Here is a 14966-nt window from a genome sequence, read left to right on the forward strand (position 1 = left end):
GGTGTTCCCCGCCCCCATGTGGGGGAGATCTGGGGAGGAGCTGGGTGAAGCCCAGAGCACCGTTCTTCTGGGAACAGATGCCTGCTCGAGGTTCTCTGACAGATGCCAGGGGCTCGGGGAGGCTCCCTCACCCCCTGGCTGCGGTACTTCTAGTTCCTCTTCGCTAAGGGAGGTTTGAAAACAGAAAGGACGCCAGTTCCCAGGAGAGCCGAGCTCCTCGCGATGGGTCTGAATGCCTCTGGTCAGTTTGCCCTCCCATCAGCTTGCTGAGGGACCCCCGCCCAGCTCGGCCCTTCACCTCTGCGGGTAGGGTCCCCGGGAGCTGGGATATGGCCACTGCCCCAGCCTGTCTCCCCCATTTGTAGGGGCCTCCGCATTGGCGTCCCGGAGCTTCCCTAACAAAGTGCCGAAGATAAGACGGCTGAAACCGAAACAATAGGAACTGATTCTCCCACAGTCCCGGAGGCTGGAAGTCTGAGATCGGGGCTCAGCAGGGCTGGTTTCCTCTGAGGCCACTGTCCTTGGCTGTGGACAGCCATCTAGACCCTGTGTTCTCACGCGGTCATCCCTCTGGATGTGTCTGTGTCCTCCTCTCCTCTTAAGGACACCAGTCATACTGGATTAGATCCTTCCTTAGTGACCTCGTTTTACCTTAATCACCTCTTTAAAGACCCTAACTACAAATACAGTTACCTCCCAGGCACTGGGGCTTAGGACGTCAGCATGTGGACCGAGGTTGGGGGGACACAGCTCAACCCAAGACAGCCTCTGAGGAGGAGGAAGCTGACTTAAGACTGTGACCTCAGTTTCCAGGCAAACATAAGTGAGACCTGGGGCCTGGGCCCGACTGGAAGCAGCTGTAGGTGGCCCTCCAAGTGGGGAGCTCTGCTCAGAGAGGTCTTCAGGCTCCCTCCATCCCAGGTGACCCCCAGCCCTGCTTCTCCTCAGCCTTAGAGTCACAGATTTGGAAAGAAGGGGTCTTATTAGTCACCTGCTTTTACCGTGTCCCTCCCCTGGCACCTGCCTTCCATTGCCTCCCCTGCGTGTGGCCCTGTGGCTTCCGTCGGGTTTAGGATTGGGCGGGACACCTGCCTATTCTCTAGCCCCTTCTCCACTGACAGAACCTTGTCAAGTGTCTTTAAACATCTGAGGACAGCTCGAGGCCCGGCTTCTCCTTACATGCCTGGCTCTGGTGCCAACTTCACAACGTCAGGTTTAGAATGTGGGTCACAGGTGTCCGCACAGTCAGGACAGTTCACTGGCCATTCTGAACCACCCACATTTGGGCACAGAGTGACCTCTCTGAACACACAAGGTTCTAGGTCAAAATCAACAAAAGTCCTTGTTCTTTTTCTCACATGCTCTTATTAAGCTACATCGCCCGTTCTGGTTTTGTTTACCTTTTGGTCGATGAGTTCTTTTTGGAGAGGGATTAAAAACTGTTAGGTGGTACCTGTCAGAAATTGGAAGTGTATGTTTCTGCAAAGCAGAAATTACGTCACACGTGTCTTTAAGGAGTGCCTTTCGGGTTCACACCGGGAATGGCTGGGCTTATCTGAGGTTGTCAGAAATACCGGCTTTCTCCTCGCTCTGTAGGTCCAGAACCGGGGGCATCTTAAGCTCCCTGTCCTTTGCATCCTCTGTCCAGCTGATGTCGTGCAACCAGGTGGTCAGACCCGATCATTAAACTTTAGGGCATTTTGTGAGCTGATGGTTAAATACAACCATTTTGAAAAATTAGATTATACAAACTTACAAGTAAATGATATTTAAGAAAAACCCAGAAGTCATACAAATACTCAAAACTCAGTATGCCCCTAATTGTTTTCCTGCATTTTTCTCTGCTCGTGCACTTGAGGCTGTTGGGGGCCGTTGCAGGTGCTGCCATGCTCTGTTCCCAGCCACGCGCCCGGAGGCTTGAAACAGCTGTGGTGGGGATGTTCACGCTGTGGAAACCGTCAGGCAATACCAATCAGGGCTTGATTTCTTGTTTCGTTGGTTGCGTACAGGAGAGGTCAGCAGGCTTTTCAGCCGTGTGAGCTCAGTTGCAATTTCTGACCTCTGCCACAGGTGGTATGTAAACAGATGAGTGTGGCTGTGTTGCAATAAAACTTTATTTAAAAAAACGGACCTTGGGCTGGATTTGGCCTGAGGACCACAGTTTGCTGGGCCACTGATCTGGACTTAAAAAAATGACGGTGACTACGTTACTGAGTAAGAATTAAACTTAAAAGTGTTACTTGTCTCTGAACTTAAGCGGAGATGGTAGCCACGCTGGAGCAGGCAGGAAGCTGACGTTTCAGGGGGAGGCAATGAGAGGGGGCAGTTGGAAAATTATTACCTGATCCCACAGAGTTGCTCACGTCACCGTCAAACCGTGAAGCGGGGGCATTCATCTTGTCCCTTAGGGCTCCCTTATTTCACTTTCCTCTAACTCGTTAAGGAAAATGGAACTTTCGACCAATTTCATTCAGGTCTCAGAACTACCTTCCTTTGCTAATTGCAGCCATAGAGTGGCTGCCGGTACCAGAGTTCGGTGAAAATCAACAAAAACATCCTGTGAGATTCGGTCAGCCATGCGGAATTTATAGTAAGGACGTTTGTGTGTTATTCCTTATAAATTGTGCTTCACACCTTTTATTTCAGTAAAATTTATGAATTTGTATGTGCGTACACACACGTGTGCACAGAAACACGTTTCTTGGGAGACCCAGTTGTTAGCCGTAACCAGCACACCAGGGCCACCCGTGTCCATGCCGTGAGTCTGGTCACACCTGCTTTGCTGGATGGTGGACAGTCCCTCCCACTGCATTCCTACCGCTCCCTGATTTCACTGCTTCTCACCGCCTCCCACTTAAATATCTCCCAGAGCAGCTTCTGGCCCCAATGTAGCTGCCACCTGTGCTCAAGTTCAAACAGCGACTCTAATTGACCAGCCCACATTCTGAACTCTTTCGCAGCCCTCTGCCTCTTTGGTCTCCTCCGGCTGTTTTCCAGCACGGACTCAGAACTGGGCTGAGTATTCCCAGTTACACCGAGGAAACACATCACTTCATAGCTTTGGGAGAATACACCTAGAGTCACAGAATGTGATCTGTCACCGTGTGGTCCCCAGGTCTCCTGGAAGGGCCATCAGGATGCTGAGCAAAGGGGAAAGGAGCAGAGGCCTCCAGTCCATCCTCCAGGATCACAGTGACCGTCCCGACACACACTGCTTTTCCCTTCCCAGAATCCTTTGGAGGAGCTCTGTAGACCATAACGTGATGAGAAACAAGACACGTAACATCAGGGTTGCAGTCTGAGCATTTTTAAAGCCTTTTACTTCCTTTTTCAATAATGTGCTTGCAGTGAATATTTAAGGAGTGAATTGAGAAAAGCTGCCTCAGTCACTTGGCTCAGAGTTCGTTTGTTCATTCATTTGTTCATTCATTCATTCATCCATTCATTCAGCAAGCCCTTGTTTTGCCCCTACCTGATGATAGAATAGTGAAGCAACACGGCCCTCACCCTCATGGGCTCACAGCTGTGACATGTCGTCCTAAAGTCTCAGGATGGCATGAGTTCTAAAGCGGTCACCCCTTTCTTACGACAAAACAGTTTTACACAAATCTGCATGAACTTACCAGATAAGTAACTTTGCTTAGAAGAAATATTTAACACGGACAACCTACTGGGTATAACTGGGTACCTTTCTCATACCCCTTTAAGTTTTGTGGGATTTTGCCCCTTCTGTGCACCTCTGTGACTTTAGGGAGGACATACTGCTTCCTGCCTCCCCACTGTCAGCGGAGCAGACACTGAGGGCACAGGTGACTCCCCTTGTGGCAGAAGCCGGCGAGGGGAGAGAGGGGCAGGTTGTTCTGAAAGTGTCCTGTACTGTGAGTCCTTCCCGGGCAGGGAGTTGACTTTCTCCGTGTCATGCGGTCCCCACCCTGCGTCCTCCGCAGCCCTGCGGCATTTCGAACCTTATGGACACACAGCCCTTCTCCTAGCTTCGTTTTGGCAACGAGCAGCTGATCTCGTCCTTGTTCTTCAACTTCCAGAAAGAGCCGATATTCCTTACAGAAAGCTCTCAAAACATAACTGACTTCTGAACTAAACATTTACTGATGACATTGCCCTGGTTAGATACTGCTCGTTGTCCCGGTGACTGACCCAGGACACAGACCCAGGTGTCCAGTTCCTGGGGCCGAAAGAGCACCGGTCTCACTCATTCCTGTCGCCCGCACTGCAGGGGGTCGTAAGCACTGACACACCCTGTCCTGTGCACGGGACTTATGCTAGTTAATACGCTAATTTATTTCCATAATGACTTACTGTGATACTGTGCCGTCGGCCTTGCTGTCATCCCCACTTTGCGGGGGGGAAAAACACTGATGCATTGAGGCCAGGCGGGGGCAAATCTGAGACGCGGACCCCGCCCGGGGCATGGCAGCCAGCCCTCCACTGCCCTTCTTGCTGCTGGGCGGCGTCTGTGTGTCCCCTGACCCATCTAAAATGCTTTGCAGGGACACTGGAGAGGGCCTCAGCGCTCGGGAGCTAGTCATTAAGCTCTAGAATCATCACGAGTACCTCATTGCCCTGGGAAGGGCTTGGCCCTGGGCTTTATGCCCCCTTCCCAGAGAGCAAGGAGGCCTCAGGACCTCGGGGGTACGTCCACCCAAGGCCGCAGCCCCCTTCCAGATCCTGCTGCAGGTCCCGGGGACCCAGGAACTCCCTACCCAAGCAACCCCAAGCCGCCGGCGTCTGCACCCCTAGACCCGGGCTGACTGGGGGGCTGGCCGTTTGGCATTGGGGTGGGCTTGGCAGGGATCAGGCAGAGCACGCTGGGGTGGGGGTTCCTGAGTCTCCCACCCCCTTTACTCCAAGGCACTGGGGGCAGTGTGGTTCTCCCAGAGGAAGAGCCTCTGTCACTTCGCCCTTGCTGGCTGGGCGGAGTCTGACCTCGGTGGCCTTTGTGCCTCGTCCCTCAGCTGGGGGGTTCCGCTGGCCATCACCGTGGCAGCTGTCACCCTAAAGAAGATCGGCTACGACGCCTCGGACGTGTCCGTGGGCTGGTGCTGGATCGACCTGGGGGCCGAGGACCGCGTGCTGTGGATGCTGCTGACCGGGAAGCTGTGGGAGCTGCTGGCCTACGTCGCGCTGCCTGCGCTCTACCTCCTCATCAGGAAGCACATAAACAGGGCGGTAGGTGCCCGCGCCGGCCCTCGAGGGGTCCGCCCCCCACCCCGCCCCCGCCCGAGCGCCGCGCGGCCATGGTGCCCGATGCGCGCTTGCCGTGTCCTGGCGTTGGAGTCGGCCACCTTAGGGGACAGAGAGGCCGGAGTGGCGGAGCGTTTGCCCTGCACTGAGCTGCATGCACTGTGGGTTGTCTGCCCGGCTGACTGCACAGCCTCGTCCTGTGACCCCGCGTTTGTGGGTGAGGAACTGGGGACTCCCCAGGCTCGCCCAGCACCCCAGCCTCTGTGCTCGGCCACAGCCCTCTACTGCCCCCTCCTGGACAGGCCGCTGTGGTGGCCCAACCTCCAGGGAAATCTGGGTGAGAGGTGAGCAGTTTCCAAGTAAGAATGGGACTGGGAGGGGAGGCCGTGGGGTCTCTCGTCAGTGAGGCGAAGAACTCACCTCATTGTCCTTGTCGGTTAGAATTAGGGCGTAAATGGTAGACTTTGCATAAATCAATGGCTGGGCCAGATGGCCAGGAGTCTAGGAGACTTCTGACCACTTGGACTGGCTGGAAATTCTAGGAAAGGATGGTTTTTCTCTGATGACCTGGCCCAGTTGTCCCTTGTCCTTAACTACTGGTTCTGCAGATGTAAAGTGTGGGCGTCCTCCTAGCCACAGGCAAACTGCTGCCCAAAAGAGCCTCGGGCTAACCCATCTGGTGGTCTGCTCAGCGGTTCACTCAGCACATTTTTCCTGAGCATCTACTATATGCAAAAGTGCTGTTGGTGGTGGGCGTTGCTCATGAGAACTCAGAGGCGGGTCCTGCCGTCCCTTGAGAGGCGGAAGTGCAAGTAGCCGTGATGGGGCAAGCAGCCGGAGCGGCAAGACAGGGTCGCAAGAAACCCCAGACACAGACTTCCGTGCTCACCCTGCTGGGTCACTGGGGCAGCACCCCGAGTTTTCAAGGCTGGAATTGCAGCACAGCGTGTCCCCATCTTCCCAGGCAGACAGTTGGCTCAGCAGCCATTTCCGAGTTTGTAGGGTGTTCCTTGTGGCTGTCGGTGACACCTGACCCCGACCCTATACTCCTATCTGAGTCAAGAGTTCCGGTTCTCTCTTTACTCGGAAACTGAACTGACTCTCACCCTCCCTGCCGCCCCTTCTGGCTCAGCTGGATTGACGCCAGCCAGCCTTACCAGCTGCTCTGAGATCCTCTGTCTTCTTGTGGCCTTTGAGTTGGCCTCCTGCCTGGGTGGGGGTGCCCTTCTCACTCCCTCTTCATTTCCACTGCCCTAGGAGGGTTCCAGGCCCCCAGATGAGGACTCCCAGAGCTCTATCGGCTCTGCCCAGGACCCCTCCCTGGGGCAGCCCGTCTGTGTCTGTTTTGAGCAGGCGGGGCCTGGCCCTGTGTGTGAGAAAGGGTCCTCTGCTCTCAAAGCGTTTCCAGAAAAATGGAAGAACAGCGGGCGGGAGGCGATGGTGCGCGAGTCATTCCCTGCCTCTAGCAGGGAGGAGAGCTAAAAATCAAGGGGCTGGAGCAGGCTTTGCTCTGGAGAGGTTCAGACCAGCGGCCCTGGCTGGTACGCAGCCGCACCCCGTTCTGGAAGGAAGGGGCTGCTGCCGAAGGCCCCAGGGGAGGAGGCAGGTGCCCTGAGCAGATGAGTCACAGCAGCTCGGGTGCCCAGAGATGCCAGGGTGCGCGTCTCCTCCCCTCACGTTGGCCTTCCATGTCCCCGACACAGGACCGGGCTCAAAAATGCATTTTTGTTAGGAGCCGTTTTGTCTATTTTTACAAATTCAGTCTCCATCTGGAAGTGGAACCTCCTCCCCCTTCCTCTCACTGAAGGCATTCCTTGGGGGCAGGGAAGCCGGAGCTGGTGCTGCCCGCTCTTCTTTCGGGGGTGGGGGTGGGGGGATTGGGGCGGAGCCCCTCCTGTGAGCCCCTCCTGCGGGTGGAGCCTGGAGGGGGCGGGTGACCATAAACAGTGCGCTGGATAAGCAGGGGAGAATGATATCTGGGAAGGAGGATGATAAGAGCTGTGAAAACACAGACCGAGGCAAAGAGCTGGCTCTGGGGACAGAGTGAGCGGGAGATGCCCTCGCGGCTGGGTGGGGTCGTCAGGGTAGGCCTTGTCCAGAAGGCACACTGGGGCACGGACCAGAGGAGGTGAGGGGTGGGCCATGTCGATGGGTGGGGAAACGCATTCTGCAGGAGGGAACAGCTTGTGCAAAGCCCTTCGGTGGGGTGTGCCTGGCACATCTGGGGACAAATAAGAAGACCTGTGTGGCTAGAAGCAGTAGGGATGAGGCCAGAGCTCGCCCGGGGCGGAAGACATGGTAAGGAATGTGTGAAATGCGGCACCGCCAAGGGCTTTGGGTGGAAGACTGGCTCCATCTGACGGGTTTTCCAGGGACCGTGCTGAGGACAAAACGGTGGTGGGGAGGGCATCGGATGGCAAGGGTGACGGGAGAGCAGGCAAGGGGCAGTCGCAGCTCTCCGGAGAAGCTGGGAGGGTGCTTGGACCACGCTGGTGGCGATGGCGGAGGACAGAACATCCAGATTCTGGGTCCCTGGAAGGTAGAGCCCACAGCACTTGCCCGCGGAGGGGATGTCAGCTGTAGCAAAAAGAGGGATTGAAGACTACGCCCAGATGTCCGTGAGCCGCGGTGGGGAGCGCACAGTGCGCTCGGGGGCCGCGGTCGAGCGCCGCGCGTTCAGCTGTGTCTTGGACATCCGTGTGGCGCTGTGGCACAGGCAGTGGATGCAAGTTCAGGAGAAGGACCTGGGCTGGAGGTGGGAGCCGGGCAGGAGGCCGCGCACGCCTCCCCGCTTCCTGCTCGCGCGGCTGGGTGCCCGGGAAGGAGGTCGGCCGGCGGGCGGTGGGGGCGGGGCGGGCAGCCCTGGGAGGTGTTGGGGGCGGCCCCGTGGGCGGGGCGCGGGCGGCCACACCCGCTCAGTCTGCTCTGGTGGTCCCCGCGCAGCACGAGGCGCTCTCCGAGTACCGGCCCATCCTCTCCGAGGCGCACCGGCTTCAGCACCACAGCTCCATGGTGGATAAGAAGCTGGTCCTCATCCCGCTCATCTTCATCTGCCTCCGGGTCTGGAGCACCGTGCGGTTTGTCCTGACCCTCTGCGGCTCCCCAGCGGTGCAGACACCGGTGCTGGTCATTCTGCACGTGAGTAGCCCTGCCCTCCCCGCCCCGGCCCCAGATGGCTTCCCGGCAGCGTGGCCATGTCCCGATGCACCAGCCAGCGCCAGGCGGGCAGGGCCTGGGCTCCCTGCCGTCTCCCTTCCTGCCCGAGGCAGGGAGCCTTGGAGAGAGAGCGGAAGGGCAGTGTGGCTGGCCAGGGGTGTCGAGGCGCTGTCCAGCTCCTGCGAGTAGCCCCAAGGGAGCTGACTGGTCTGCAGGTGAGGACCTGCCCAGAGCTCTGCCAAAGGCCCCGGCATCAGGGTCATCGCAGACTAGCCCCGAGGGGCGGAGGACAAGGTTCTGGGGCCCGCAGCGCTTGGAGCCACCTCGCGCCCTGGCACTCACGCCTCCTCTCTCTGCTCCGCGCAGGGGATCGGGAACACGTTTCAGGGAGGCGCCAACTGCATCATGTTCGTGCTCTGCACCCGTGTGGTCCGCACGCGGCTCCTCTCGCTGTGCTGCTGCTGCCCGCCCCAGCCGGCTGTCGAGAGCCCGGCCGGCTGGCCGCCCAGGGCTGCCCCACCCTCCACGACGGGGGACTCTCAGGGACCTGGCTGGACCCCCCACGAACTGCCGAGCACCTGAGCGCTGCCCTTCCTCGTTCTGTGCGTGGGTGCAGCTTCCCTTGGACAGGTGGCCACAGGGAGTAGGAGAGACGTCCGAGCACCGAAAGCCATCTGCCGGTGAAGCTCTCGAGCCCGGCGGGGGCGGCCGCACCCCCTCAACTGCTCTACCTCCTAGACCCTCACACTGCACGTCTGCACCCGCGTCCTGCTGCGCTCGGAGTGTCCGTCTGCGTGAGGGCCGGCAGTGGGATTCGGGGAGACCTGCAGTACGCGATCACTGCCAGGTTGCCCTGTGGTCCAGTGGTCATTGGCCTCTTGACCACACAGCACTGTTTACAATTTGAGGGACCCATACCTGTGGGAAAAGCATGAAGAGATAGGTCTGCTGTGTACCCATCCTAAATAAAATGGGGGGTACAAGAGAGGCACCCCCCCCCCACCTAGATATCATGGAGCAGATTCCTGGTTTGTAGGGATGGTGAGGTTCCCCACACAGCCTGGCTCTTCCTGGAGACCTTTGCTGGTCAACAGAAGAGTCAGTTACCTTAACCAGGTTGAAGGTTGCCTCAGGGTTTCCTGGGGACCGCCACCAGCACAGCCCGACACAGCTGCTCGGGGCGGCCGGTCTCCTGGGACCTCCCCAGGCCTCGCTATGGGTCGCCAGCCCTTGGAGTAGATTGAGTTTGGGTTTCGAGCACAGGCCAGAATCCAGACTCCTGTCTCTATCAGTCACTTCACACCCAGCTTCCCTCCCCCAGTATAAGGGCTGGGACAAGGACAAGAGGAGGCCACTGTAGCGACTCCCTACAGACGCCCCGCTGTCTCAGGTCCGTTCCTGTGAAGACTGAAACGGGTGAGTTGGGAGCGGGTCTGGCTTATTCACTTTGTAGTGTAGTTTTTATAGGAAAGGTGACCGGAGGGTTCGCGAATGGTCCAAGTACTGAGTCCTCTCTGAAGGTGAAGGTGTGGCAGTTGGTTGAGGGATGTGACACAGGTGTCACTGGGTGATTACTTGCATTTAAGAGAAAAAGGATTTCAAATAAGCATCTGTATCTGTCTTCTGTGGCCCTCCCACCGACATGTTCCTCTTACCTCAGGAAACAGTTTCTCTGTGAAGCCACAGAAGCCATTGGCTAGGAGTGGGACATGTAACGGTCACTGTGGGAGCCTCGGACAGGAAAAGGACACCTGGACCCAGCAGGTGGCCCTGCCTCGGGCTCCACGAGAACTCTGCAAACCCGAAACGCTTTTGCAAGCCTGTGAGAAGGTTCTGGATTAAACCAAGGCCACACCAGACTGCAGGTCCTGTTTTAAAAGAATCCAGAAAGAGAAGTCATCTACAGAACTAGGTCCAAAACGCTCATTTTTGGTTTCCTTTATTTAAAAAAAAGGAAGTTTTCTTTATGAAAGTAAATGAGAGGTGAACATCCCCTCAGGAGTCAAAGAAAGCTCTGGGCTGCCCTACAGAAAACCACGTGTCGGTACGGCAGCCTCCTGTCAGAAGTGGCCTGTGTGAGGGGACTTATGGGTTCCCCTAGAGATGATTCAGCAGGTCACGGGCACTTAGCTGGTCAAGACCCTCGCGTGAGCTGCTAGAGTGGAGCAGACATTCAGGAAGCTTCAAAAAAGCAAACAATTCACAGCTGAGGTTGAATATGGGCCACAGAGGAATGATGCTGGAAAAAGGCCTGCCCTGGAGTCCTTGGCTCAGACGGCCGGCTGGGCGTGGCCTCTGGGCCAGACCTGAGTTCCCCGTGACAGGCCGGAGCCAGGAAAGGCCGGCAGAGGGCGCCAGGGGCCCAGAGGACAGCCTCTTCGTGTGCCCAGGGCTCGCTCGGTCTCATTCCGCTTGTTGGAGGCCAGTGCTGTGCCGTCTGTCTGCTTTGTAAGAACCTCCCCACGGTCACACTCGAGGATTTTCATCTCGTGGCCTCCTCTGCAGCCCAGCCCGCTCCTGCAGCTGGGTGAATGTGTTATTGCCAGGGGTGGAAACCGAGTGGTCGGGAGAGGGGCTTGTCCCAGTGCCAGGACCTAAGGCCAGGGCCCAGCCTGGAAAGAAAACAGCAACATTGCCTCTTAGATCCATCCAGCGGGGGTGGGGCGGAGTCACATCCTGCAGGCCCAGGAGGGGCTCTTGCTTCTGATCAGAGCAGGACAGTGGCGTGTCCCTCTCACACGTCCTCCCGTGTCCGTGCTGCTAATGTTTACTCACACTCATCCCTCTGTGCAACCTCAGCCCAGGCAGGTGCTACGGGGCTCATTCCAGTGTGTTCTCAGCTCAGAGCCCTCTCTGGCCCCTGCTGTTTTAATCAGGTTTACCAGGTACTTCTGCCTCTTTGTGCTTCTGAATTGTTCTTGTTTGTTTGTTTTTGTTTTTTAATAGAGATTAATATTTGGCTCCGGCCGAGGGTGCAAACAGAGCATCTCATATGTCCACAACTAGAAAAGAAATCGTTTTTACAAACGTCCCGTGGCGGCACAATAACATAGCGTGAGGTTTTCTTGCATGTGCAAAACTGTCACGAAAACCCTGACCATCTAGGTTAGGGCCGAAGTCCTGCTATTTTAAATTAAATAAAAGAATAATTTTTCTTCTTGCGCGTTCGATAAATGTATCGTCTGTGATGCGGGGAGGTGCGGCGAGGTGGCTTAGACCGTCCTGTGCTGTGGGGGCCTCTCCGGAGCCGCCTCTGTGGGCAGATGTGGTCTAGTTAAGTGGCCGCCCTGCTGGTATAGCTTCTCCCGAGTCTGGGGGCTTTAGAATACAGATTCCCAGCCCTGTCCCACATGAGGATCCACAGGTCCCAGTCCTGGTTCCCAGGACCCACAGCACAGGGCTAAACTCTCACGAGTGTGACACTCACGCACTCGGCACTCGGCACTCAGGCATTGACCCTGACGTCCTTCCTGCATCCTCTGATCATAAAGCGCCATGACCCACCGCGATGTTGGCTGCAGGCTTCCCAGTGGGCAGGGACAGCTGGGACACGAGGGCTGTCATCTGAGGAGAGCAGCCTTCCAAAATCAGCCCATGGAGCCGGCTGCCTGGCTTTGTGTGCAGCCCCTGGGGCCCCGCCTCCCAGCTGTTTCTTTAACTGCTACATCTTGGGAACTTTGCTCCCCAAAAGTGCTGCTTGTTTATTTGTTCCACTTTCTGGATATTCTGAAGTCAAAAAATACATTATCAAGAGAGGGAGAACACAAGCCACAGACTGGAAGGAAATTTTGGCAAAAGACATATCGGTGTATGAATGTGAGATGATGAATGTTCACTAACCCTTTTGTGGTAATTATTTCACAATATATGTAAATCGAACCATCATCCTACACACCTTAAACTTACGCAGTGATAGATGTCAATTATTTCTGAATAAAACAGGAAAAAAAATGCTCTATGAGTTAAAACAACAATGAGATACCAAATGCTGGTGAGGACATGGAGCAGCAGGATCCACCCTTTGCTGGCGGGGATGCACAGTGGTCCTGCCGCTTTGGAAGATGGTTTGACCGTTTCTTACAAAACTAAATATGCTCTTACTCTTCGATCCAGCGAGCACACTGCTTGATATTTACCTAAACTTGAAAACTATGTCCACACAAAAACCTGCACATGGATGTTTATTGCAGCTTTATTCATAATTGCCAAAACTTAGAAGCAGTCCAGCTGTCCTTGAGTAGATGAATGGATGAATAAACTGTGGTCCATCCAGACAACAGAAGTGAACTATCAACCCATGAAAAGACATGGAGGAACCTTAAATGCATATGACTAAGTGAAGGCCAACCCGAAAACACTATATGCTTTATGGTTCCAACTACATGACGTTCTGGAAAAGGCAAAACTATCTATGGACACAGTAAAAAGATCAGTGGTTGCCAGGGGTTAGAGTATAGGGGATTTTTAGGGCAATGAAACCATTTTGTATGATACTATAACGATGGCTACTTGTCAATGCACATTTGTCCAAACCCAGAGAACGTCCGACACCAAGGGTGAACCCTAATGTAACCATCTGGGTGATGATGATTAACAACAGAAAAATCCTGAGCTGTTCCAAATTAGAGCAGCAAAAGAGATAAAGAGTGGTTGGCCGGTTAATGGCTGTGGGCCAGCTAACGAAAGGCCCCTCTCATTCCTGAATGGATGTTGAAGCTTTGATTCAGCCTCCAGGCACCTGTTAGCCAATCACGAGGCGCCACTGCATTCTGCATATTTGTGAACTTTTAAGACTACTGTCTGTAACCAATCAAAAGTAGTAAATATTTCTTCCTTACAGATTTACAGACCTATCATAGAACTGCCCCCCTCTACTTTTTCCCACCCCCCTTATTTGTAGCCACTGTAAATTCTTACATCTTTCTTCCCCAAAACATAATGTATGGAAGAGCCTGTCAGCTCCAGGACAGAGGACATGTCTGCCTTCTCCATCTAGCCGGGCTGCTGGCGGTGTAGAGCGCGCGTTCTGGGACCCAGTCTTTTCCTGGCTGGCATGTGGCTCAGTAAACCCTTTCTTTCAGAAAAGCTTTCGGCCGCGGAAGTTGTTTTGTTTAACGGATGTGTCAGTGTGGCTTCGTCCTAGGTAGCAAATGCACCACTCTTCTGGGGGATGTTGATGACGGCAGAGGCTCTGCGTGGGGCAGGGCAGGGGGTATATGGGAAATCCCTGTATCTTGCCCTCAGTTTTGTTGTAAACTTAAAACTGATCTAATTGCAGTTTCAGCCTCTCCCAGAAACATAATCTTAATCAATTAGTCTGGAATTTTCTGGTCCAGCACCGGTAAAGTCATGTCACGTGGGCCCTCTCCCTACCCCAAAGAAAGAAGAGGTAACCTAAATGATTAAAACCCTTCCTGTTCCCTTCCGCCATGACGTCCTGGCCCCAAAATAATCCTTTTTCTGTTATCAATAGCGCCCTTACCCCCACTCTACTTCCTGTAAAAAAAACCTTCCATTTTGTGCAACCCTTGGAGTGCCCTTCTAGTTGCTAGATGCTGCTCTATTCATGAATCACTTAATAAAGCCAATTCGATTTTCACATTTACTCTGTTGAATTTTGATCTCTTTTTTCACAGATCAAAGAGTTTTGAGTGTGAAATGTCACTCGATGCTTTCTAGTAAAGAGCTGTTGAGTGTACGAACTGGAGAAGGTATTTATCCGCTGAGATGGACTCCCCATGGTCAACCGAGGGCCCGAATTTTATAAACGAGTCCTGTGGCCATTTGCTAACGGGGCTTCTCACGTACCCTGTACACCAGGGAAGAACCACAGCCTGAACTTTCGGCTTCTCGCACCATGCCCTGCTCATTTATGTTGTCCGATGCAGGAGGCCCTGTTCTAATCTTCTGACCAATGGACTGAGAGACCTGCCTCATCCAATCAAAACTATCTGCATTATATCTTCATTTGCAGCTATATCAACCAATCAGAACTGCACACTTGGGAAGCCTCATTTCCGTAAATTTGGAACTAGGGCGAGAACTTTCTCTGTAAAAGACGGCTTCCCCTTCGTCTCAGAGCAACACAGTTCGAGGTGCTACCTGAGTCAGTGTCTCCTGGGTTGTATGTAGCTCTTTTTGCTCAGATAAATGCTTTTTTATTCTTTATTACAGTCTGAAATTAAGTTTGGTTTACAAGTGTTTCCGAGACGTTCTCAGTGTGAACAATAAAGTTACTTGACGCTTATATCTTTCTGGGCCAGAATCTCCCAAGAAGAGTAAAGGGATGTTGCTGAAGGCAACCATGTCTTTATCAAGCCGCATGCAGCAGACAGGCTTGTCCGAGGAAAGAGATCAGGAGAAACAGTTAAGCCCAAGAACCGGGTTCGTGGGCAATGAGGCTCCGCCCTTTATATCACCCTGGGCAAATAATTGTGAGCTCTCTTAGCCTTGGTTTTATCTAAAATGGGGATAATGAGACTGATATGAGACCAGATGCTTAGTACAACACAGTTCTATAAACCCCAGCAGCCAGTATTATCAGTTCGCTTTTCTTGATCTAAGTGACACTGAAGATTCAGCTCCCTGCCCCACCCCACAGAGCTGGT

At 54.4% G+C, this 14966-nt stretch overlaps 1 protein-coding gene across 1 annotated transcript in view; it reads left to right on the forward strand.

Annotated features, from left to right (window-relative positions):
* Positions 1 to 13298, forward strand: part of GPR157 (G protein-coupled receptor 157) — a gene marked incomplete at its 5' end in the record, with an annotated part of 18971 nt that extends 5673 nt beyond the window's left edge. The window contains 3 exons of the mRNA XM_023524641.1: positions 4974 to 5187; positions 8146 to 8340; positions 8725 to 13298. Of these exons, the coding sequence (XP_023380409.1) occupies positions 4974 to 5187; positions 8146 to 8340; positions 8725 to 8940 (625 nt within the window). The remainder of the gene's footprint in view (positions 1 to 4973; positions 5188 to 8145; positions 8341 to 8724) is intronic.
* Between the last annotated feature and the right edge of the window lie 1668 nt (positions 13299 to 14966).

This window comes from Pteropus vampyrus, unplaced genomic scaffold (assembly GCF_000151845.1).
Source record: "Pteropus vampyrus isolate Shadow unplaced genomic scaffold, Pvam_2.0 Scaffold484, whole genome shotgun sequence".
NCBI lineage: Eukaryota > Metazoa > Chordata > Mammalia > Chiroptera > Pteropodidae > Pteropus > Pteropus vampyrus.